The following is a 26192-nucleotide window of genomic DNA, read 5'->3' on the forward strand; positions in this document are numbered from 1 at the left end:
AACGTAATTAATGTGGCACAGTGGAAGCGCAATTCAGTTTTTGCTGCTCATTATCTTAAAGACATAGAAATCACATTCGAAAACTGTAAAGCCCTTAGCCCGCTAGTAGTAGTGGGTAAAGTCTTTTCCTGAACCGAAAGAGCGTGCTACCTTTTAGGTTCTTTATTTTATCCCGGTTTTGGTTTGTGGGGAACATGAAGGTACTTTTGTTGTACAGGAGTATCATAGGTATTTCTTGTTTATTGGCTGTCATTTGGTTTTGGGGCTTTCGAACCCAGGCACATGGGTCCAGTCACAGCGATTCTTCATGCTGGCTGAAGAAGAAGCATTTGTCTCCAAAAGGCTACTCTTAGCTGCACACACATGAGAGCTTTGCACCCTGAATGGCATCCACCTTCTGGTGATTCCAGATCAGGTAAGAATGTTTTTGGGTTTTGTACAAGAAGCTCTTAGCTTGCTTGACTGGGTGGAATTTTTGTCTGGCTGCACTACCCAACATCCTTTTCTCAATGTGGGAATCGGCTAATTAAACAGTAGGTAAGGTTCATCCCAATTAATATAAATTTTCACAGATTTCTTATTTGGATACTTACCTACTGTTAAATTGACATCCTGCCCAGCCTCCCCATATCTTAGTGGGCTGTCAAGGAAAATTCTGACTAGAGCTTAAAACATTTGAACACTCCTGGTGGAGAAACAGGTGAACTAGACAGTCTTCCCAGTCAGCCATTTCTTAATCAGGAATTTTTTATATATTAGAGGAAGTAATGGGAAAAAGAATGAATGCCTTAATCAGTGTTATCAATACCAATGATGGCACAGTTTTTGTATACAGCAATTGGAAAAGAATCTTGAAGTTATTTTTATAAGAAATTTTTTGTGACACCTGAAACCCAGTAGTAGACTCATTTGACATTCCTGAAGGATTTTCTCTTAAGCGAGAGGTGAACTTTATAGCAAGTGGGACAGCTAGGTGAGTAGGAAAGGTAACACATGAAAAGTAAAGGAATGTAGCTGGATGGGGTGGGGTGGGAGGCAAAGGGGTGATGCAGAGAACTTTATTGTCTAATAAATTGTACAGTGTAAGACACACAGTTGGTATCTTCCCATGGGGCACAAATGATAAAAGTAGAAAATCAATGTAATTAGACTGCTGTTAATGAGTTCCGATCATAGTTGTTATTTGCATCACTGTTGAAATTCCTGTGCTGCTGTGGTTTGGTGTAAACAGCCTCCACATAGCCATGTTAGATCACCCTGTGATAAGGTACTTTTAACAATGTTCCTTGGCTTGACAACTGTATACAGAAAAAAAGCGGTGCCCCTTGGACCTAGGCAAGAATATTTTTTCATTTTGTTTATCCATTTCCTATACTCTTCCAGTCTGGTTATCTAACTACTTGGGGATCATTGCTTTTCCTCTCTTCTCTCTTTATGTGTTTGACTAGTTATTTTTTCTGATCCAGCTTTTGCCCTTCAGTGTGAAAACAAATTCATCAGGTAATCCTTATGGAAATCTAGAAATTTCATTTAGTTGTTGATTGAATTAAGTCATAATGTTTATGTAATACAAGGTGGTGATTTATGTCTGGCTTTCCTCTGTGGAAGTGTTCTCGCAATTCTTATACAACCATTACTACTGCACCATTGCTAGGAGTCATTGTGATTAATACCTGTTAAGTTATTTGATGACCCTAAACTTAGTAACCATGTTTGGCTTAATTGATAATATATAAATACTCAACCCAATATGTGAGATGTTTGTTTTGTCTGTTGGTTGTGAATTGATAACTAGTTAACTGTTCACTAATATAAATAAATAGGATAACTTTGGGTCTGTTAAATGGCTTCTACCCCTACAAAAGTCTGGAAAATAGTTTTTAGAATATAGGCTGAGTTGAAAAAGATATCCTTGAAGATGACCTAGTTACACATTTTAAACTAGCAAAACCATTTAAACTGCACAATGAAAACTGTGATAAAACCTCATTTAGGTTTCGTTGCCTGAGCTATCAGGGAACACAAGGAGAAGAAAGGGGGTAAGATGAAAATTATTATATAAAGAGAGGACAAGCAAGGGGGAAAGCAGAAAGTTGGAGAACATCACTGTAAGTGAAGGAGCTTTAGAATTGCATATTGTACAGTATTTAGGTAAAATGCTGGAAAAGTGTTTGTAGAGATGAAGAGTAAATCTGTAACTAGGAAGCATAATGAGACTTACGGTAGGTTAGATCCCTTCAGTAGGTCACAGAGTGACAATGAAAAGTTCTCCAAAGTCTCAGACAGGATTGTCTCTTCAGTCCAGTCATGCAGAAGTTGAGTCTGTCTTGAACAGCAAAGAGGTAACTAGGCAGCCTATCACCCTGTGTTTAGCCAGTCCTGCATGACAGTGTATACTAACATTTTTAATGACATATTACCCTATTAACAGTGTCATAATCTAAGAGACTGCTTGATTTATTTTGAGTACATAGAATAATTTGTGTCCATAAAGTGGCTCCTGTCACTATAAAAAATCGACAGGTACTCTGATTGACGACAATGGTCATAAACCTGTAGTTGGTAATGTGTGAAAAAGGAAGAGAATTGTTGTCTTTCCTTTATGCCATGCCGGCCTTCTGTGGACATTAGATTATCTTGAGAGTTGGGAATGTTGCCACTGGTATAATTAAATTATCTCATTATCACCCTGTAGTGGGTAGTGCTGTCAGTGCACCTCATGAGGTGCACTGTAGGCATTACTTAAGGTTCTTTGCAGCGTGCCTTCGGCCCCTAGCTGCAACCCCTTTTGCTCCTTTTACTGTACCTCCTTTCATATTCTCTTTCTTCCATCTTACTTTTCACCCTCTTCTAACAGTTGATTCATAGTGCAACTGCGAGGTTTTCCTCCTGTTACATCTTTCAAACCTTTTACTGTCAATTTCATTTCAAGTGCTGAATGACTTTGTTGGTCCCAGTGCTTGGCCTTTGCCTTAAATTCTATATTCAGTTCAGTTCAGTATCTCAATATCAATCAGCAGATGGACATGAACATGTGTACATAGACAAGCTAACTAGAAGATGTTTATTGGCAACACAAGATGGTAAAAGTCATGTTGACATTAATATTAGCATAGTGGCAATTTCCACTAAAAAGAATGCATCAGATCACTAATATGTTTGTTTAGAAACTCAGTAGTGTTTTATATGAACTACTTGGTAAATGTTTCATGTTGAAATTGGCCTTTTTTTATGTACAGTTGGGAAACTGCATATCTTTATTGAAGGAAGCCTTGCAGGTGTAGAATCTGGAATGAAAAGACACTTCAGGGATGTGAATGTCTCAATAATGTTAAATGTCCAGTAATCAGTGGTAGGGTCTTTCTAATACCAAGATCACTAATACAGGTAAATCTTTTACAACTACATATTAGGATTTTGTATTTGGATATAACACACACTGACATGAATCACGCCTCAGGGACACAAGATGTTGAAGACTGATTTGCAGTAAGGATTTATTATGTAAAACATAGGAGTCACATATCTATTGTATTTTAGCAATTGTAGAAGCATTTCATTTTGCAGATATATCTGAATTGGAATGATAAGTAAATCAGTATTTTAAATTGAATGATAATTACGAAGTACCCATTGGATAGGCTATTAAGCACATAAAGTGGAATTATGCTGCACTGAAGTAATGTGAGTTGGCCCTGGCATATCTTTATCATGTAGGTTATATGCCAGCCTTTGTTACTTAGGATATTTCATCACTTGCCAGTAAGGGCAGATCCCAAAGCTGTCCATTAAGTTGAGGTGCCACTGCATAAAGGTGACATGTAGAGAAACAGTGCTGACCTTACTATTCTGTCCCAATGTCAAACCCAGTATTATGAAAATAGTCCTTATATACTGAAGTGCAGTCCCAAATAGTGAGTAAATGAAAATAGATCCTGAAGAGATGCAAATGCCAAATGCAGAGAATTAACATTTAGGATGGTTTGGGCACATAGCAGTTTTTCAGGAAAGTAGTATGTATGTAGTAGCAGGACAAAGACCAGTGAAAAGGCCCATAAAGCTAAGAAAAGGCATAGATGAGGGGATGGACTATATGGGAATTCAGACAGAAAAGCACAAGAGTGAGAACTCACTTCTTTCTAGCCGTGTAAAGGGGAATGCAACATTGAAGATGATAATGTGAAGCCTGAATATCAATGCACATTTTTAAAAAAAGCAGCCATATATCTTGTGCCATTTGTAGTTTTGTTGCTCCTGTATGTACCAAATATCTTGGCATATGATTATTTCTGTACATAAAAAACTAATATCCAAAAGTTACATAAAAGTCACTCTGTGATGTTAACATCTGTTAGCAAAAATTTTGTAAGGAATGAGTAACAAAGCACAGCCTGCTTCAAAATTGCCTTGGTTGTGTAGAAGAAGGGGAGAGATGCATGCAATAAAAAGCTTTTAATATGATAAAACTTTAGAGCCACATAAGGTAGAAATGATATGCAAGTGTTGAGCTGCACCAAGTATTATCATACCCTTTTCTGTGTTCCTTCCATCCTCAGTTTACATCTACAATAGTGTCTGATGTGGTGTTGTATAGTGGCAGGTAGGACTCATTGTCCTCTGTCAAGTCAATTCAGAGTTGTGTGGCTCAGGTATCCTGCATTGGACTTTTGAGGATGAGGCTTAATTCTGCAGGGCCATGGCTGCCTCTGGTTCATCTTTGACAGTGTACTCAATAAACACTGTATGGTTCCTGGTCATGTGGTTTAAGGTCCAATTTTCAGGTGTGAATGGCATCTTCAGTGTGATTACCTGGAAAATGGTTCACTTCCTATCCAGGGTCACAGGAGCAGCTCCTGCACAGAATATATTCTCTCGGGTATCTGTGTTGCTGTGGAAATTAGTTTGTTTCATTTTCTTGGCCAAAGCTTCATTTTGGTGATTGGTGGAATTGAAGGTCCAGTCACTATCCCTTGAGGCCTCACGTTCATATCTGCTTCCAGGAATTAGTTTCCTGTCGTGTACCTCGGGTGTCAAAGATAGTAGAGTTCTCTGGCTAGTGCTCTGCATGTTTCAGACAAAGATCATTATCTTGTATCTTTCCAGACAGTTTTCTTGATCAGCCAATAGAGGACCTAATTTCTGTAATATAAGCCCCAGAGGGTCACAATTTATGTTGTCCTTGATTAGGTTTGTAAATCTCTCCTCCTTCAAGCGGACTTTCACCTAGCAGTTCAACAGATGTGCCCCTGGTTGTCTCCTTGGAACTGGCTGAATAGCTGGTATCAATCTTGTGGTTAGCAAATATTCATGGTCTTTGTATCTATTTCAGTCACTGTCCTGGTAATGGTAAAGGTCACTGTCTTTTGTGCATGTCCAGGGTTGGTAGATGACTTGGACTAGCTTTTACATAATTCCATGGATTAGCTGCCTGTTGACCTTTTGTGAACCCCTGCTTTGATCTAGTCTAAAATTGGGTTTTCTGGAGAAAGCTATGAGTGACAGCTGGCTCTAGGGGTGGGATACTTTCAAGCCTGGCTATTGTGGGTTGGACTGCAATAAATATAGGTTTGCAGTGATGGTCATATTAACAGCCTCACTTGCTGATGCTCATAGCCCTGTGTTAATGTAAATAGGTCTCTGCAAGCAGAAAAATCAAGAATCTTCTTTTTCAACAGTAACATCAGTTGGATGGGTGATGGGCAGAGAAGATGGAGCAGGTTGTGTAGTGGGTAGAGTGATAGAATTGTTGGCTGGCCTTGATAAACTTGGCTGCACTCAGGCAATCAGCTGCAATATTGTTCTAAGATGGGCACATCGAAGCTGCCAAGGAAGAGGAAGGGAGTGCTGTCAGTTATGAAGTCAAAGCTGTATTTTATGAAATGGATGTCCCAGTTCATCTCATCTTGTATCATCTCATTTTTAACACATCTTACAGGTGAAGGCAGTAGAACTAACCTGAAATTGTTAGCTCTAACACAGGAAAGGGGCCCTTTTTTAAAACCTGATAAAAGCATGGCAAGGTTTACTTAAAAACATGTATATTTTTGCTGAAGTATGCCAAGTACATTGGAAATACAGAGTATAGTATAGAAACAAACACAGCAATAGACAACATGGGGCAACAAAAGGTTGCTGGCATACACAACATACCTGAGGCAGGGTAATAATGAATCACTTGCAATCAGGTGATAGGAGTATTGAAATTAGTACATTATCACAATATTACTAAAGAATTCAGACCGGTCTGTAACAATTATGGAGTATAAACTGTCTAAAGTGATATACAAGCTGATATACAGTGTTACATAAAAAAAAATACAAGAATGCAAATGGCTTGACAAATGACAATAAGTCAGGTTGTTGACAAAGAATAAAGTGAGACTTACCTTTGTATGCAGTACATTGGAGAAGATCCAAAATGATATATCCACCTGATAGGAGCAGTTAGTGAAACTGACATCATTATTTATGAGCAATTTAAAATATGACTTCAGTGAAAAATGCAAATGTCTTTTAACACTTGCAGAGAATCATAGTTCTCAGAATAGGTAAATAGATAAATAGAGTTAGCTGTGCCACAAAGCTAGTGATCCAGATGTAGCTACCACTGATGAATAAATAGCTACTGAAACTTTTAATTGTAACTTTTATAGTGTTGGCAAAAAAATAAAAAATTTTGGGAAGTTAGATATCAAACCAGTGAATAATGAAATATTGGCTAGAATAGGTTGAATTGTGGCAGTCCTGTAGTGATGAAATAATTTGGAACAGTCCTACAGTAAGGAAATAATCTGGAGAATTCTTAATAGCGCTGCTGACTGCCGAGTAGAATTAAGGGTCTGGGTGCATCATGCATTCTGCATTATCTGTATGTTGGACAAAGGAGAATGTTGATTCAAGAGATATTTGAAGACCGTGTATGTTGGCATATATTAGTGATGGTTTTGACTGTCAGAATTAATGAAAGTGAGATAACCTCAAATGTCAGTATGAAACTTGGGCTATAGGTTTTGCAATTCCATATTCTATGATCTTTTTTCATTTGTCTCTCTTGGTCTGTATTTGCAGATACTAAGGAGAAACAACAGTATTTTGAATGGAGTATATCTCCAGACAGTCACTGATGAAAGCAGTGCATGCATATATTCTGATAAAAAAAAAAATAATAAGTTTTGAAAAAATATTGACTTCATTTTTTATTCATTTTCATTTTTTTATACCACAAATTGTGACATAGCCCATTGCTTCTAGGTACTGGCAGTTTAACTGGTTTGGCGCGTCCAGGAGTTTTGGGCAGGCTGGATGGTGCAAGTTCACAGGGCCTTTTAGGCCATTCTCCTGGTTACCAAACTGCACCCAGTGTCTTGGACAGATTAGATGGTGGGGTCCAGATTAACAGTTACGTTGGGCAGAACAAGCCTCTTATGCCTAATCCTCCTGTGTTGAGCAGACTTGGTGGCACAGTGGGTGGAACAAGCAGTTCTGGTTCCGTTTTTAACAGAATGGGTCCAAAACAAGGAATTGCACAACATGGTTAGTGTCATTTTTATTCTAGTTGCCATTGTTAACCTGACAGTAGTCTGTAAAATTCTTATTGATGTTGATCTTGTTGCCTTATACAGGCATACAAATTCTTTTTATCTTCATTAAGATAGTCATTCCTTTCACTGGACTAAGAAGCCAGCTAAGATAAGCACAATATATATATGAATAACAGGTTAGACTTATGTCTGTTTTCACATACATTGATGAAAATGTTATTGGCAAGTCACAGGTTTTTTTTTAAAGTAAGCTACATCCTATAAGAATTAAGTATTTTAACACATTGTTCTGGTTAATATACATGTTACTAATAATAGTAGTCATAAATGTTAGTGAAATTATGGTTGTTTGAGTAAAGAGGTTGAAATGTATGGCCTTATGACAGCAGGTAATTGAGTGAATGAATGTTTTAGTGCTGTGTAGTTGGCAGTGTTGCATGATTAATGTGAATTTTTTTTCTCTAAAAATGAGTTTGCATAGCCTTAAAGTTTAAGGAGTGTTGGAATCAGGTGATCTTATCACCTCAAGAAGAACTGTCAGTTTTGTAATAAAAGGCATCATCATCATCGCCTCTCAAAAGAAAAATTCTCTTATAATGAACTTTGAATTTCTTTCCCAGCAGGTTTTATTTACAATTGTCTTTTCAGTAATTTTTGTTTTTTGCATTTTCAGCTAAAGATTTCCCTCTTAAGAATTACAGCTAGATTGAAATGCAGTCATTACTGCTGAAAATTGTCATCAGTCATTAGTGACGACTGAGTTCTGGGAAAAAGTCATTAATATATTGTAATGAGGGATAAATAGTTTTCTCAGAAGAAAGCATTTTATCTGTCAGTTTTGTAATGGGTAGAGAGTGAGATTGGGGACACTGGCAGACTAGTTTAAAAAAATTTTTAGCATAGCTTAGATGTATAATTGTTCCTCCTCTCATATTTGATTTACCTATTTATGATCAAATTGTGAATATTTCACCATAGCCTGAGTTGTCCCAGTGCAATAGAGTTGTAAACATACACTAGTTCTTATGAGAGGAACACTGGCAGTTGTTGAATGTGCTGTTATAGCATATAAGTTTAGTATTTCTTCTTTTTGGTTACAGAATGTTGTAAATGTCTCCATTCCACAATGAATTTTCTTTTGAGCTTGGAAAGAGGTAGCATAGTTTTTGTATGGGGATTGATTGTGGCAGGAATCTATAGGTTTTACGTGACATAAAATATTCAGGAGGTGTATTGCAGCATAAACAAAATCTTGGGGATGAGTTAACACATTTGTCCCTCCCTCTCATATTGTATCTCTCTTCCTTGGTTAGATCTTTTAACAATTTGTGTACGACAACTACTGCTAACATCCCACATTTCAGCTTGAAGAACCTTCATGTCCTGAGTAACTTTAAATTTCTTGGTAGAATTAACCTGAGTTAGTAAGCCAAAGTGGTCATCAAGTACTGTAACTTGTCAGCCATCATGTGGCAAACATTTAGCACTCCCTCTGTGAAAAAATAACAGTAGGAACATATCTCTCCACATTTGAGGAATGCCAGACAGTGATATCCCCTCTACATAAAGCTTAAAGAGAGGGCTTCCCACCTTGAGTCTTTACTCTTGTGCTCAGTTATCTACTCATGGAAGTAATGGTTGCAAATGTACTACCACAGTTTCACAGATTTCATGAGTTTAATTACTCTGTCTTCACATAGCTCTGTGGTTTTATTATTGTTTTGATAGGGGGATGCTGTTTCCATTACAGTACTACTAATGTTATTATCCTGGAAATCTGAAGTGTTTCCAAGTATGAATAGTGCAAAATTGTGTCTACGAAAATAAAAAACATTGTTCATGAAAAAGCTTTTGAGAACTAGGAGAAAAAGAATGTCAAAGAGGGAAGTTCTTAAAAGCGATGTTAGATGTTTAAAAATAGAACAGTTGGCAGCTGAGAGTTGGATATAGTCTCCCATATGTAAAGACCTCAAGTTTGTTTGTTAGGAAAAATACAAATTACTTGAAAATACTGGAAAAAAAGTTTTTCAATTTGGATGTTTTATGAGTATTAATAATAATAATAATAATTATTATTATTATTATTATTATCATTATTATTATTATTATTATTTTATTATTATTATTTATTATTTAACAGGGCATGTGTATGTTACCTCTTGCATGTTGTGGTGTTGGAATTTTGTTTCAGTTCAACAGTAAGTTTGTGTTTAAAGTTATCAGCTGTGGTTAAAGGAAGTAATTTTTAAAATGTTTGAATAGTTCTACAAACATCAATATGGTATTACTAAAGTTATCAGCATCATTACTGTACATCTATTCTTTTGTGGATAACAGAAGTTTGCATATACAGGTTGACCATCACTAATCCGGCATCACTGGGACCTGGAGGGTGCCGGATTAGCCATTTTGCTGGATTAGCCATTTATTAGAATTAAAATATCCCATAAATCAGTGCAAGTTGGATAATAAAGAAAAGACGGTTATCAGATACAGGTAGTGCTCGAGTTACGATAATTCGACTTACGATATTTCGAGTTTACGATTACGATGGGGTTAGCAATTAATACTGGTACGAAAATATTTAGGAAATATTTTTAGAATTCGCACAGGCGCAGGCAGCAGGTACAATCAGGCAGCGAGAGAGACCAACTTACAATAGAAAAACTTCTTTTCCTCCATCTCTTTATTCCATCTGCTAGTTAAAAAAGTAATAGAGAATGATAAAAGTATTGTTAATAACGTTATACTCTTGCAAAAATGCGTACAGCCATAAACAACCGAACGGGAAACTGTTGTTTTGCTAATAATCATATCGGATAACAACTGTTTTGCTTGTATTTCAAGCATCGTACAGTAATACAAAATTACCGTAGTTATGTTACAAATGACGTTAAGTACTGTACAATAGGACTGATATATTTTTTACACTATACCCTTATTCGCTTTGGAGAAAATATCGGCAGGGAAATACAGTATACTGCTACAGTAACTTAAAGCTGTAAGGTGTAGCTGAAGCTAAGAAAACAATGTTCAACTGCTAATGACTATAAATTATCATGCATTGGCAACATGGATGAAACTTGACCGTAAATAAAATTGGAGAGAATGTATTTTAATTAAAACTACTGGGCATGAAAGAATACAAATTACTACTGTTTTCACGCAGATAAAAGATAAATACGTAAAGCTCGTATTATGATGAAATCAAGAGAAAATAGCGAACGGAATCTTGATTTTTTTTACACAAAACAAACATGCCCCCAAAACGGCCAGCCGTGATTCCCGCGAACGTCGTATATTAACGAAAAAATAGCTAAATTAATTCCACAATGAAACGTATTTAAGTTATATTTCGACTTAAAACACTTTGTATAACGAAAAATATCCGTGTCCCAAATAAATAAAGTATCCATATTCATTTACGCTAACTAGAAGCAAGAAAAGCGCTTTGAACTTGGTTAAATGCGGCGAAATAAACACTGCGATACCGATTCCCAAAACAAAACATTGATTGCAATTTATAATACAATTGGAAACAATGTAGTAAAGCATAACTTTTTAAAAGATCCATGAAAAAGATGCACATTTGTTATGTTGATGTTTGTATAATACTGTTAGTATGTGAATAGAGTTCAGTATAATGTAGGCTAGGCTACCAGTTTGTTGATGCAGCACACTGCGCCACCAAATCGAAGCGGCCGGCGAGCGAGTTAGCGCAGTGACCCGGGAAATTTGAAAATTAGTGCGGAAACATTGGAAATTACTCTAGCCAAAATTTGTGCTGGATTACTGATTGTTCCGGACTACTGATTGCCGGATTAGTGATGGTGAACCTGTACTGGAAAAACTAAAGATATAAAACCAATTTTCCTAATCTTTTTTTCCCATGTCTTGAAATTCCAGTACTGTATATGCTTTTTTCGTATTTTGTCACTACACAGTAATGTACAGTATATGCTTTAAAACAACACAATACATTGTACAGTACTGTATACAAACACTGAAATACGTTATGAAAATCAGTATGCATGGAAAAGAAAAAGGTAAAGTAAGGTAGTGTTTACATTACAGTACAGTACTGTCCATTTTCAGGTAAGATTCTACAAAAATAAAAGTCAGGCTTTGTGGTATACTGTATAAAAATGTATTAAAAAGATGTCCCAGAGAGTTAAAGAGAAGGCGATCAAGTGCACATCATGTGCATAGTTTATCTTAGTGTGACACATGGACTTATACACAGACTTAGACACTGATCGGCAAGAAAAGTTCTGATGCAACACTGTTGGGCATTTTATACTGTGTTACTTCATATCCTGTTTAAGTTTTTCATTTCATTTGATTGCCAGCTAAATAAAATCACTGAGACATTTGAATGTATACAGCATATCAACCAAAACAAAGCAATTTTTCTTTCTGTAAATCTTCAGCTGAAAGCCCTTATGGACAGTCAACAGACTATATATACAGTATTAACTAAGAGTGCTTCAAAGGGAAATCAGCCTGCAAAGAGAGGCAAGTTAAAGGAAAAGTTGAGAAATAAGTAAGTAATGGGGACTGGAAATTCAGCCAGTCATAGGTGAATGATGTAAATGATATTGCTTTTGAGCTAATAACAGTTGTGAAAGCTCCCGAGCAAGAGAATGATCTCTCTCTCTCTCTCTCTCTCTCTCTCTCTCTCTCTCTCTCTCTCTCTCTCTCTCTCTCTCTCTCTCTCTCCTTCCTTGATTGCTGTTTCCAAGTCTATCCTCTCACAACACCCCTTTATCACTGGTGTGCTGTATGTACTATCAACTGTGTTGCCATCACAGTATTGGAAACGAAATGGAAGGTTTTTTATTCATTGTATATATTCATGTGTATATTGTGGTGAGCTGCAATTCCGTTTGGATAGTGCTTATCCAGATAATTGAGGTAATACTATTTTATATAAATACAAAGAGCGTTTTGTTAGTAATATAAAATTGTGTTGAAAATAATAAAAGATACAGAAAAGCAATCCCAAAGAACAAAGGAACACAAAGTGGAACAATATATTAAACAAGCATAAACTTACAGATGCATGAGATAACAGCAATAGAGAGAGAGTGCAGTGAACTTCAGTGACCAGGTCTTAGGGCTTGGTTGTTGCTTAAGGCTTTTGACAAGCTCACCTTTACCATACTCCTTTTCCACCTGCTCTGAATTGGGAATCATCTATGTTAGCTTGCTTCAAGGAGGTGCCCTTGCCTTGGCAAAGAAGGTTCTTGGGTCTTCCATTTTTGTCCACTTCTGCCTGCAGTGATATGCTTTTATCTTTGATATGCATTTATCCTTGTCCAGGTCAGTTTTCTTAAGATTTGTTTACCACGGACCCCTGTGACCCCATTCAGAAGGCCAAGAAGTTCTTGCCAAATCACTCCGAGGATGGCTACTTATTAAGTTGCTTCTTGTACCCTAAAGAAGGCCTATTTTGACCAAAATTGTGGAGTTAACTACTTATTTGAGTTTTGGAGAAAGCAGCTTATTGGAGTTTTGGAGAAAGCAGCTTTCTGCGTAAAAGTGATGGACTGGACTTTTGAGGCATACAAACTTTTGTTGCTGCATTATTCCAGGAAGGAAGCCTTGGGAGCAGAACTGTGGCTTGATAACTTTTCTCCCTTGGTGGAACATTTGAGTTCGCTCAGTATTGCTGCCTGTAATATCCTTGCATACTCCAGGCTGAGAGGTTAATAAAAGGGGTACTTTGCCTGATGGCTACCCATAATGCTTTCAACTTGTTGGATAGCAGACTGCAAGTTTTACTACTTCCAGGGCTACTCAAGTTCCAACTCATTGGTGGTTGTCTTTCTATAAAGCATCACCAGAAGACCCCCATCTTCCTTTACTCCTTCACTGATTATTTGTCTTCTGCCAAGAAAACACTACTGTACTGAGAAGTTCGTGCAAGAGTTAGCCATTACCAGCTGGCATGAAGTGTTTTGGTTGAGGTGGAGACATCTTTGGCTGGTGCTGTTAAGGCCAGGAAGTTCATTCATTCCTTAAGCTGTGCTTTTATGCTCCATATCAGTGGTCATATCATGAGTAGGTATGATGCTGAACTCTTGCCTTTGGTGCCATCCTCAACCATGAAGGACTGATCTGGACCTGTTCTCAGATTTTGTGAACTAGCGGAGAAATTGTGTGTCAATACAATGAGAACTGCAATGACAAATTTGGGTGCCTCAGCCTCCAAACTTTTCTTCCCACCTTCCAGGAGCAGTCATTCAACTCTCTACTCTTGACTCGCCATCAAAATTACAATTTTGGCTTCTCAGCCATTCCACAGCTTGACTCATCAAAATTACAATTTGGACTTCTCAGACTTTCTAAGGCTTGACTCATCATCAAAATTACAATTTGGGTGTCATCAAAATTACAATTTGGGCTTCTCAGACTTTCCATGGCTTGACTCAGTATCAAAATTGCAATTTGGGCTTCTCAGACTTTCCACTGCTTGACTCGTTCTTAGACTTTCCACTGCTTGGCTCATCATCAAAATTACAATTTGGGCTTCTCAGACTTTCCATGGCTTGACTCATCATCAAAATTACAGTTTGGGCTTCTCAGACTTTCCACTGCTTGACTCGTCATTGAAATAGCAACTAAGGCTTCTCAGACTTTCTGGTGCTTGACTCGTCATTGAAATTGCAACTAAGGCTACTTAGACTTTCCACTGCTTGACTCATCATTGAAATTGCAACCAAAGCTTCTCAGACTTTCCACTGCTTGTTTTGTCATCAAAATTGCAATGTAAGGCTTTCACTAATTTTTATTTGGATGTTTAAGATTGAAGGGTTTGTTATTAATAAATTGTTTTTAACAAAGCTTAATTTTGTTATATTAACCCATGAGTCATATTCTGAATGCCTTCAGTCTCTCTAGGACACATTCCTTTTGGTGTAATGCTGTGGTCAGTTACTATTTATCTATAGGTCAATGGCTAGCATGTGTGAACAATTGATCATAACTGTTCTGTTTGGACGTCAGGGTTGGTATGCCTGGGGACACAGCAACCAAGATTTAGGCTCACTGATCATTGGGGTTGTATGAAAAATGTTTTGTCTTAAAACTTATTTACTAATTGTTCATATAAGAAATGAACCTTTGGTCTTAACATTAGGATAAATCTTCTAGCGCCAGCTGGAATCCGGTAAAATCAAGAAAATTGTATATGCAAGGGACTAGTGGCATCTGTCCTTAGTCATGAGTCAAGTGGGACCACCCACATTCCAAGAGTATAGTAATACCCCGAACTTGTGCATTTCGAGTTGCGCGAATTCACAGACACGTGAACTTATCATGGAAACCTAACTCATTGCCATACATGAGTTTTTCACAGACACATGAACATTTGCGAATACTGAGAAACCCTGCAAAAGTAGTTGTTTAATATTTTATGTAATTTATAAGTTTTCAAGCTTTAATGTGTAAATTGAATAATATTAATTAATAAAAGTAATAATTTCTCTCTCTCTCTCTCTCTCTCTCTCTCTCTCTCTCTCTCTCTCTCTCTCTCTCTCTCTCTCTCTCTCTCTCTCTCTCTCTCTCTCTCTCTCTCTCTCACTGATATGAGAGAATTTTTATGGTACATGTATATGTTTATTTGTTTTGTATGATAAATAAATTTTTTACCTAATAATAAGTACTAATTTTCAAATAATAATAATAAGATAACTGTAATTACAAAATTCATATGTGATATACACTTTAAAAAAACAAATTCTTTCCCTCATCTTTTGAGAAGCAGCTCGAACGCAAAGCTGTCAGACATGACACTTGAATATGACAAGAAAGGAGAATTTTGCTGATTAGTGGGTCAAAGATTCTCTCTCTCTCTCTCTCTCTCTCTCTCTCTCTCTCTCTCTCTCTCTCTCTCTCTCTCTCTCTCTCTCTCTCTCTCTCTCTCTCTCTTAGCGCAGCCTACGTATTACTGTTTCTCTGTATGTCTTTACCTGTACAGTAGATCATTTGAAATTGATCTGATTTTACCTGCACAGTCTACAAACTGTAAATGCGCAGTTCTAAAACATAGAGACATAAAGCATTTTAGAACAAAGAGAGAGACAGAATAAAGAAGTGTTTAAAAACGGGTTTGAGAAGACTTCTAAAAATAGATCGGTGGAAGGGGGGGGAGAGAGAAATAGTATACTAATCTTGAAACTCTCCTATGTTCGTGCGTTAACCATTTATTTCTTTTTTTAAGGGTAATGTGTTAAGCTAACTTTTAAATGAAATTACAGTAACTTTAATTTCATTTAAAAGTTAGTTTCATACTGAATTTCCATCTCTTGATATCTAACGTACGTAAGAATAACTCTCTCTCTCTCTCTCTCTCTCTCTCTCTCTCTCTCTCTCTCTCTCTCTCTCTCTCTCTCTCTCTCAATACTTGATATTTCAAGTAAGGACAATTCTCTCTCTCAATTCAGTGTTGAGCTGTTTCCTTCTGTTTAGGCTTTGCATTCTCAACCTGTTTGTTCTTTTCCTGTTTTTTTCTGTTCTTGCTCATATCCTCTTTCGCCTTGTAATTTTTATCTCTCTTATGTCTTTTTTTTAACACATTATTAGGGAAGATGTGATTTGTACTTTCAAGACCAAACCTTTGGAGGACAGTAATAGACCTGTCAACATTGAACCTTTTTGTCAGGAAGACAAGGTTCAAAACGGAGGCTCTGAGGACAGTCTTGACAGCAGTCAGAGGAGACTTATGCTGACCATAGATTTCAAGGATGCGTACTTCCAGATCCCAGGCCCTCACTCATCATGGGAACTTCTTTGGTTGAGTCTTTCAGAGCAGGTGTTTCAGTTCAAGATGCTGTGTTTTGGCCTGACAACATCTTAAGTGTTCACGAGAGTGTTCATGCTGGTGTCGACACGGGCTCATGCCCAACAGATCAGACTGATAAGGTACCTGGATGACTGGCTGGTCCTGGCAAAATCCCTGGAGAAGTTACTTCAAGGACAGAGATTGTCTGCTTCAGTTTTGTCGCATCCTAGCCTTTGTGATAAATTGGGAGAAATTAAATATAGTTCACAGTCAAAGGAGTTTGTGTCTGGATATGATTAAAGACGTAGCACAGGCAAAAAGTTTTCCCATCCAAACAGAGAATAGAGAATCTCAAGAGTGTGGTTATGTCCTCTCTGTCCAAGAAAACACAACTAGCAAAGCAGTGGCAAGCAGTTCTGGGCCTGCTAACTTCTCTAGAGAAATTGGTTCCTCACGGACGTCTATATATGTGGTCGTTACAATGGAGACTGAAGGAGTTTTGGTCTTAAGCAACAGATCACCCTCACATGAAAGTTCCTCTGTTTACAGAGGTGAGACAAGACCTGCTGTGGTGCTTGGACGACAGTTTGACAGTAGGAGTGTCTCAATGTGCAATCTCTGGATCTTCTGTTGTTCTCGGGTGCATCAGCCAAAGGTTGGGGTGCTCATCTGGAGGACCTGTTAATTTTGGAAGAGTGGAGTCATCAGGACAAACAACTCCACATAACTGTTGAAGCTGAAGGCAGCATTCTTAGTGCTGCAGGAGTTTCAGGAGAGGGTAATGGGTCACTCCGTAGTTTTTGATGTCAGACAACACTATGGTAGTGGCGTATGTAAACAAACGGGCTAGTTTCTCGACAGTTTCACATTATGATGGTCCAACTGCATCAATGGACAATTCAGTGATCAGGGCCAGATACATTCCAGGAAAAAGGAATGTGGTAGCAGATAAGTTAAGCCGTCGGGAACAGATTCTGGGAACAGTGTTTTCTCAGCAAGGTACAACGCAAAAACTGGAAGTCTATTGCTCGGTAGTACCAGACATGGCCACAGTTGCAGAGGGCGCCCTGCAACATCACTTGGGACAGTTTGACATACGCTTTCCCTCCGTTTTTGTCTGAACTGCCAGGTCCTGAACAGAGTGATGAGGTCCCAGAATCTCAAGATGACGTTGGTAGCTTCTCTATGGCTACAGGCAGAATGGTTTTCTGGTGTCTCTGCTATCAGAAGTTCCGAGAGAATTACCTCCCTGGCACAACCTACTTTGTTAACCTCATGTGGAGAGGTATCATCAGTCTGTACAGTCCCTATCTCTTCACGGGTGGAGACTATCAAGTATATGCTGCAAGCGAGAGGCTTTTCTTGAAGAACAGCGCCAACGCCTGTTTACCAGAGAAAGTGATCTGTGTACTGTGATAGGTGTTGTAGACGGGGTTCTTCTCCACTCAGATCGTCTATTCAACAAGTAGCTGATTTTCTAGTCTTTCTCAGAGCAGAAAAACATCTTCCTGTGTCTGCCATAAAGGACTATAGGGCTGCTCTAGCTCTAGTTTTGCATATGAAAGACATAGATATATCTACATCTTGGGAAATATATATGTTGATTAAGAGCTTCGAGCAGTCTTGTTCCCATAGAGAACTCAAAGCTCCTTGTTGGGATTTGACTTTGGTTTTGACTAGTCTTACTCGAGCCCCTTATGAACTGTTGCAACAGGCTGCAGATAGAAACTTGACCCTCAAGGTGGTTTTCTTGTTGGCCCTAACATCATCAAACAGAGTAGGCAAACTGCATAGTCTGTCTTGACTCAAACACACCAGGGGTTAGAAGTCTTTAGCTTTTGAAATTATTCTTGAATCCGATGCGAAGACTCAAAATCCTTCAGTTCATGATGAAATATTTGTCTCCTTCTCTATACCTTCTTTGGGAGACTTTGTTTATAATGACCCTGATGAAATGATGATGTGTCCTGTCAGGACTGCTTGCTTATCTGAAAAGGAGTCAACATCTCAGACCAGGTTGTCGCAGACTTTTTGTTAGCACAGGCTGGGTCAAGAAAGATGTGTCCAAGAATACAATCTCATTTTGGTTACGAGAAACAATCGTGAATGCCTATTCACATGTATCAGGAGTTTCAAACAATGTCTTGCAAGCATTTAAGAAGAGTGTCTGTTCTTAGAATTTTGAAAGCTGGTTCGTGGCATTGCTAAACCACTTTCACTCACTTCCTTCTACTTGAAGGACATTGTCCATAGGTCCTTGGACACGTTTTCCTTGGGTCCAGAGGTGGCTGCCCAATAAGTTGTATAGGTCATCCAGTGTCCCTGGCGGGTCAGTTTGTATCTTGTCTAAGATGATGGTATGAAAGTGAAATGAATCAGATGACAGGTCTCTTTTCTTTTCTTCTTTCTTTCTCCTTTAACTGCGAGCGGTAAGGTGAGGGTTTCGTCATGAGCTGGAACTGACATGATACAGGTCAGTGCAGTGGTCATACTGTTACAGTGATCATTAATGTTAAGATACCTTTCAGTACCAGGGCATTCCTCTCTTTAGCAAGGAGTCTGTTAATTTACTTACCTCCTGCCAAGAGTAAGTTTGTCCTAATGTTAAGACCGAAGGTTTGTTTCGTATATGAACAAATGACAAATTTATTAAATTAATTTGTATTTTTCTTAACTAACAAACCTGAGTTCTTAACATTTAATGCCCACCTCTAACCACCCCTCTGACAGCTTAACCTGGGTTGGAAGAATAACTGGTGAAGTCACGGAGTACTGTTTGGGATGTGGGTGGTCCCACTTGACTCATGACTAAGGACAGATCCCACAAGTCCCTTGTATATACAATTTTATTGATTTTACTGGATTCCAGCTGGCACTAGAAGATTTATCCTAATGTTAAGACCTCAGGTTTGTTAGATATGAAAATAAACTAATTTGATAAATCTGTCATTTTTTTAACACATTGTTAGGGAAGATGTGATTTGTACTTTCAAGACCAAACATTTGTTCCAGACCTGTGTGAGTTAAGAGTTTTGACTCTGGTCTGGTTAAGCTATTTAATGATGATAATTTCAGGGAAAACAACAGCAGCAGTTACAGCAGTACCAGGTCAACAGTGGTCCTTTGCCATACCAGGCGGACAACCTGTAACTCAAAAAAAGATAGGAAACCAGCTCCAGGCAAAGAACCAGCCCCTGGCAAAGAACCAGCCACAGGCAAAGAACAAGCAACAGATAAAGAACCAGCAGCAGGGTCAAGGAAATAAGCAAAACAAACCAGGACAGCAGCAAGGGCAGAAAAGGAAGGAAGTCCAGCAGCAAGGAAAAAACAAAAAGAAAGTTCCAACAGCTGAAGAATTAGACGCAGAGCTCGATGATTACCTAAGGGAAATGAATGCCAAGAAGTAGAGAGAAGGGTAATAATTAGGCCCCACTGACATTTTACTCAAAAACTACTTTTAACAAAATATTCAAACATGGTAACAATGTCAATACAGGTAAACTTATTTTCTTTGGTCCTGTTCATTCTTTTCAGTTCATCAGAAACAACTCCAAAGGTTATCAAATAGTTTCCAGGAAAAATGGAAGTTATATAAGGCGGATTCCTAAAATTCCATCAGCCACTGGAATAGGAGTATAAAATTGAGTGCATAAGATTGAAACCAGTCAGATTGTGTACAATTTTGATGGATAGATCTTACATGATACTATGGGATCTCTATATGTACATTTAAGAATATATTTTGTACCCTTTCAGCCAAAGAAGTATTTTGTGAACCATTTCAAATTTACAAGAACCAACTGATATTTTGACTCAACTAAGTATGCTGTTGTCTGTAGTTCTGGATATTCTTTTTAAGGTTTTCAACCATGTAAATGGTCCACTAAGAAAGATCTAGTACTGTAATGCTTATAAAAACTTATGTATTAAATGTTTTAATATATATAATAGGCTTTGACGGGTGTATGCGGGATTACTAAAAATTAGATTTCTGGTTCTCTTGTCAGTTTTCTCGACCTAGGATATTAATTTTAAAATGGTATTCTGGGTACAAACCTTAAATGCCAGATCTGTGCACCCCATTTAAGGTAAATCTCATTAAATCTATCCCATTTTTAGGGTTGCAACATGTCATTCTAACTGCATCCAATTCATCAGTTAGGTTTTGAGATTTACTTTTAATGTGTTAAGTATAAATAGAAAAATAAAAGGTCTTGCCCTAAGTATATTTGCTTTTTTCAACCTTCATGTCATGATATACAGCAGTGGTACAAAACATTTTAAATGAAAGGTAATTACTTAGTTGTGAAGGTAGGTGTAGGAAATATAGATAGGATTATTGTAGATATTCTAATTGTAAAGGGTCATCTTTTATTTCTTCCCTCTTTACTTACCTTTCTTTACCAGCAGTAAAATGTGCAATTCCTTAATGCAGGAGTCGAGGATATTGTAATGTAAGTCACTTAATTTCTGTATTCTTAATGATTTGGATGTTTTTTCAAACTCAGAAAAAAAGAAACAGAAAAAAATTTGGGTAATTGTGATTCATTGCTCAGAAGGTATAAGATACCTATATTTGAGTATAATGGATGTAAACTGTTTATTTTAATTTTACTTCTTGAGTTTTATAACCTGACCTCACTTATACATATAAGTTCAGTTTAGATAATCCATAATGGTACTAGATAATCTTAATGGTTTAACAGGGAGGCCTTTTTTTTATTGAGGAAAATTTTCTGCATTTTTTCATTAACGATAGGCAATATTGGATACAGTTTGTAATTGCTGTTGTTGTAGGAAAGTTTTTAGAATGCACAGTTTAACACTAGCAGAAGTGTATCAACAAATTCTTGACTGTACTTGTAAAAGAAGGTACTGTAGTTAGTACTGGTATTTTCATTGCCTATAAAGTAAGAAGTTTTTCTGTGACAATTATGAATTGTTTTTTGGATGTTTTATTTTTCATCATGTAAGACATTTTCTGTACAGAAATAAAACGAAATGGAAATAAGTGTATGATTTATCAGTGAGAGGTAATCCTTTATGGTTTTTAATTGTGCCAAGAAACTTGCTTAAGAAGGATAATTTTGAAAAGGAAGAGGAAATATGCAGAAACTTAAAAATTTGCTCTAAAGAAAAAAAGTGAACTGTTTTGAATTTGTTAGGTTTGGGCATGTCAAATGGAGATAACTGGATAGCAGGGACCTCTTGTGTACCTACCTCATTCCTGATGGAATATATTTTAGCGAACATTAATACCTTTAGTAGTGAAGGGAAGTACTGTACAGTATTGTGAAATGGTAGTTAGAAAATATAGATCTGAAATATTAGAAATTTTTAAATGTGTAATATTCATGATTATCTTTCTAATCAATGCTCAGTATCCCAAGAAGTGCAGGTAATAATGGTACTCTTATGAGGAATGTTACTTGGGACAAATGCAGAATTAATGTCTTGTGCAGGGTTGATATATGTAAATTGAGACAGGTAACATCCTTCAGTATCTCTTAAGGAAAATTGCGGGAATTTTCATGCGTAACTTTAGTTACTGAATCTTGTGTTAATTTTTTCCCCACTTAAGTTATTTTTTTTTATTCAATTATGGCGAACTCCAATTACTCACTCAATCTTGGTAGGAACATCAGAGAAGACATTAAAAAGTATGTTTTCTTTGTAATTTTAGTGTTTTAAATCCAATAATTTTCCTTTTCTTTTCATTAGTCATCAGTACAGTAGGTGACGAGAAAAGGACAGTTCTAGTTTTCTGTAAAAGAAAACTATTGTGCCGGCGTTATCTGCCCGTCCACTTTTTTTCTGTCCACTTTTTCTGTCCACCCTCAGATCTTAAAAGCTACTGAGGCTAGAGGGCTGCAAATTGGTATGTTGATCATCCACCTTCCAATCATCAGACATACCAAGTTGCAGCCCTCTAGCCTTATTTTTTATTTTATCTGGCAATGCAACAACACAGGCCACCATGGGGAACTGAGAGTTTCATGGGCCACAGCTCATACAGCATTATACTGAAACCACTGAAAGATAGATCTATTTTTGGTGGCCTTGAATATACATTGTGGCGGCTGTACAGGAAACTCGATTGCGCCGAAGAAACATCGGCGCATATTTTGCTTGTTTATTATTGAAACATATAAGGGCAATGTTGGATGGAATGCAACTTTTTGATCATTTTAATTATCCTCTTTTCGCTTTAGTATTCCTGTGATGTCAACCAAAAGAAAACTTGATTCTAATTCTTGGCTTGGTGCTTTCATTGACGGAGAAACTTCTTGGTACTGGGAAAACTTCAGATGTGAAGCAACAGTGCAAGTAGTTCTGTGCAGAAGGATGGAATTATCTTGTAGCGATGCTGTATGGTTGGTGTGGTAAGTATCATTATTATTATTTATTTATTTGGTTTGAATGTTGGCAACTGTTAAAGGTAGCTTACATCTTCATGCCAGTCAGGTGTGGTCAGTTCAATAAAGAGAATGCTTTGCTGACCCAGGTGAAATGTTTTGTTCACGGGCTCTCAACCAGTTAGGTATCAAATGTCATTGTCAGAATTTTTCTTGCTGTCATAGCATTGGTGATGCCAGGCATTCAGGATTTTTGGATAGGAAAATCTTCAGCTGGAAACAGTAAACATAAGAATGTTAGATTCTGATGTAATTGACTTTTGTGAAACAGGAAATATTCAGTGGCAATAAACAAGTACTCTGTGTCAGTTGTAGGAGCTAGGAATGTGACCTATACAATCTCTATTGTGATGCATATAGAGAATGGTTTAATGTGATGAAGAAATTCCTTAGTTATAGAAGGTAACAGAAAGCGTAGGTAGAGATGGTAACTGATTATAGCAAGGTTAAGATGGTTACTTCCTTTCCAGTTTCTACACCTATTCCTTCTGTCTTTCTCACCTTGCCACATCCCCCTCATCTCCCTTCTCCTGTCAGTTCTCTTCCTATTATTCTTACTGTAGCTCCAATTTATGCTCCCTTTTGGTTTAGAAAAAAAATAACTGGATAAGTTGCAACAGGTTTTTAAGTCAGGGTTTAACCAAGTTTGTTGGGTAAAGAAGCCTATTCCCTCCACGATGGTAGCCTGAGCTTAGGGCTTCTGCATTAGTAAGAGGCCTCCACTGCCAGGGATCTGGTTCAAATCAGGGCAAGGTTGTTCTATGTCCTCAGACATCTTCCTCTCATTGTCATAGACAACCTGTCATTCCTTGATCACCAAATGATCAGTTTGGTAGATGTAAGTTGACACATCTGTTGTCTCCTTCAACATTGTCAAGCTCTCATGCTAGTGATGTAGGTTTCAAGTTTGAATCTGTTTTGTAGGAGATTCAGTTAGAGTTTGTTATTCAATTCAGTGTTGAGCTGTTTCCTTCTGTTTAGGCTTTGCATTCTCAACCTATTTGTTCTTTTCCTGTTTTTTTCTGTTCTCACTCGTATCCTCTTTCGCCTTGTAATTTTTATCGCTTATGTCTTGTCTGTACCTATCAATACTAGTGGCCCATCCTCTTCCACCACTCCAAATGTCGTTTGCAATGCCTCATGTCTCCTCAGAGGTGCCTACTTAGAAACTGTAATGGCCATAGAGGGATTAGTTTTGGGATCTACTTCCTCTAGCTGTAAATCCCCTTAGAACCCATTCTTTCATAAAGACCTCAAACTACCACGTGGCATGAAGTTTTGTCAAAACTCCACATGCTTCAGATAACTGCCTTGGCACTATGAACTGTCTCATGTGAGCACAAGGAATTTTGTGGGGTTAGGAAATTGAACACTTCTACGTCTGAGAATGTTAAGCCGTTTTTTATTTGCTTTTTAGTTAATTTACCTCACAAAAAACTTGAATCCAACTTTTTACCTTTGCTGAAGGTCAGTATTCATGATGTACAAGTGGTGGGTACATCATGTAGATTTTTAAAGAATTTATCTTGGAGGGCATAGTTAGCATGGCTCAAAAAGGGTGTGGTTCTGTTTTAGTCTTTCATTACCCGAGAGATGTAGAGATTTTGTTTGAGTGTTTTGATGCCCTTATTCTGCTAGTTGAAGCAGATATAGTCTTTTCCTGAACTGAATGGAATCAGACTTTCTTTGGTAAAATCATGGTTTTGTGTTCTGGGGAGCTTGAAGATTATACAGTAAATATAGGAGCATGCCTTCATTCCCATAGGTAACCCTTTTAGTTTTTGAGTGTCATAAGTTGGACTTTTTTGACTCAGGCACAGTGGTCTAGTAACATGCCTCTGAAGAGGTAGCTTTCTCCATAAGCCTACTCTGACCATGTTACATGTTACAGCTTTAATCCCTATGAGAGTTCCACCCTCTGGCAGTAGTACTGTAAAAATGTATGAGGTTCGTATAAAGAACTTGTAGTTTGCTTGGCTTAGTGGATGTTTTCAGGCTGCAGTAACCCACCATCCTTCTCTCAATGTGTGAATCAACTGTCGTTTAACAGTAGGTAAGCTTCATCCCAAGTAACATAAATTTTGTATCATTTATTATTTGTGTGCATACCTACTGTTAAAGTATAACCTGCCCACCCTTTCCGCATCTTATTGGGTTGTTGTGAAGAACTGTTGAAAACTAAAACATTTCCTTACCAACTGGGTGGAAAACAGGTGAACTAGACAGTCTATCCAGGTCAACTTAGCATTCTACGTTTTTTAATGCTGACTGTCCCTGATTGATGCGGATATGAAAGCTGTCGTTAACAGTAGGTCAGTATTAGAATAATAAATTTCATAAAAATAAGTAATTTACCAAGTAATTACATAGCTATAGTTCTAACTCATGTGGCAGCCTTTATTAAAAAAATCGCAGTAGCGCTTCGATAGTTTAGTGTAGGTGACAAGCACGCCCACCACCAACCTGAGTACAGTCAACCCCCGGTATTCACGGGGGATGTGTACCACAACCCCCTGGCGAATAGCTAAAATCCGCAAATACTTAAAACCCCTCTAAATATGCTTAGAACTGCCCATTTGATCGTTCAAAAAAAAAAAATCCTCCAGAAATGCTTATACCCTAGTATTTTAAGTTTTATCACGAAAAGTGCATCTAGTCATGAAAATATGAAAATACAATAATTAATGAATATTTCTCATTGAAAAATACCGCTAATAGGCGAATTTTCTGCCAATAATGTGTAGATATGTTCCAGAGCGAAGTCCGCGAATCAGGCACTGCAAATAGGCAGGAGTCGACTGTACTGGAAACAACTTGGCAGAAAACCTCGTTCTGTTATTGCCGGCTCGAGTAACATTGGGGGTGTACTGCAGCTTTTGTTTACTGATTTTCGGTTGTATGGCGGGATTTCAGTGAAGTATTATTGCTTATTTGAGTAACCTTCAGGCTTTAATAGCTTTCAGGATAATTTTTTCTAGTTCCTTGGTTATTATTATGTCTAATGATTCAAGTTCACCTATTTAAGCTATTGTAGCGAAAGTTGCAACCCAGATTAATCAACCTTCATATGATTATCATACAATTTGCAGTGAATGTAGGGGGCAGAAATATAGTAGGGAGAAAAGCTGTTATAAATGTTATGGTTAGCAAGAGTAGAAGGAAGCAGCCTCTAGAGCTGTGAAACAAGCTTCCCTTAGCCTAGAATTCTAACCTAGCCTAGGTTAGAAGATAACTCTTCTATTCATCCTTCCCCCCTTCCCACTCTTTTTTTTTTTTTTTCTGCTCCTAGCCCTCCTGTTTTTAATCTACCTATTCCCGCGCCTGGCTCCCTTGTTTCCGACCCTTGCTATTGCCAGCCTTGAGTCTCGGTTTAACAGGAAATTAACCTAGTAGTGATACAGTGAAGTGGAGGAGGTGACTACTCATCGCCTGTTGCGCATTCCCAGGTAT

General features: G+C 37.6%; 1 protein-coding gene across 4 annotated transcripts in view; it reads left to right on the forward strand.

Moving 5' to 3' along the window:
* Nucleotides 1-21334, forward strand: part of LOC136850105 (uncharacterized protein DDB_G0283357-like) — a 45848-nt gene extending 24514 nt beyond the window's left edge. For 2 of the 4 annotated variants that reach the window (XM_067123650.1, XM_067123649.1), the window contains exons 6-7: nucleotides 7252-7533; nucleotides 19402-21334. In XM_067123650.1, the coding sequence (XP_066979751.1) occupies nucleotides 7252-7533; nucleotides 19402-19733 (614 nt within the window). In that variant the 3' untranslated portion in view covers nucleotides 19734-21334. The remainder of the gene's footprint in view (nucleotides 1-7251; nucleotides 7534-19401) is intronic. The other 2 variants (XM_067123652.1, XM_067123653.1) reach the window with 1 other exon arrangement.
* The last annotated feature ends 4858 nt before the right edge of the window (nucleotides 21335-26192 follow it).

This window comes from Macrobrachium rosenbergii, chromosome 21 (genome assembly GCF_040412425.1).
Source record: "Macrobrachium rosenbergii isolate ZJJX-2024 chromosome 21, ASM4041242v1, whole genome shotgun sequence".
NCBI lineage: Eukaryota > Metazoa > Arthropoda > Malacostraca > Decapoda > Palaemonidae > Macrobrachium > Macrobrachium rosenbergii.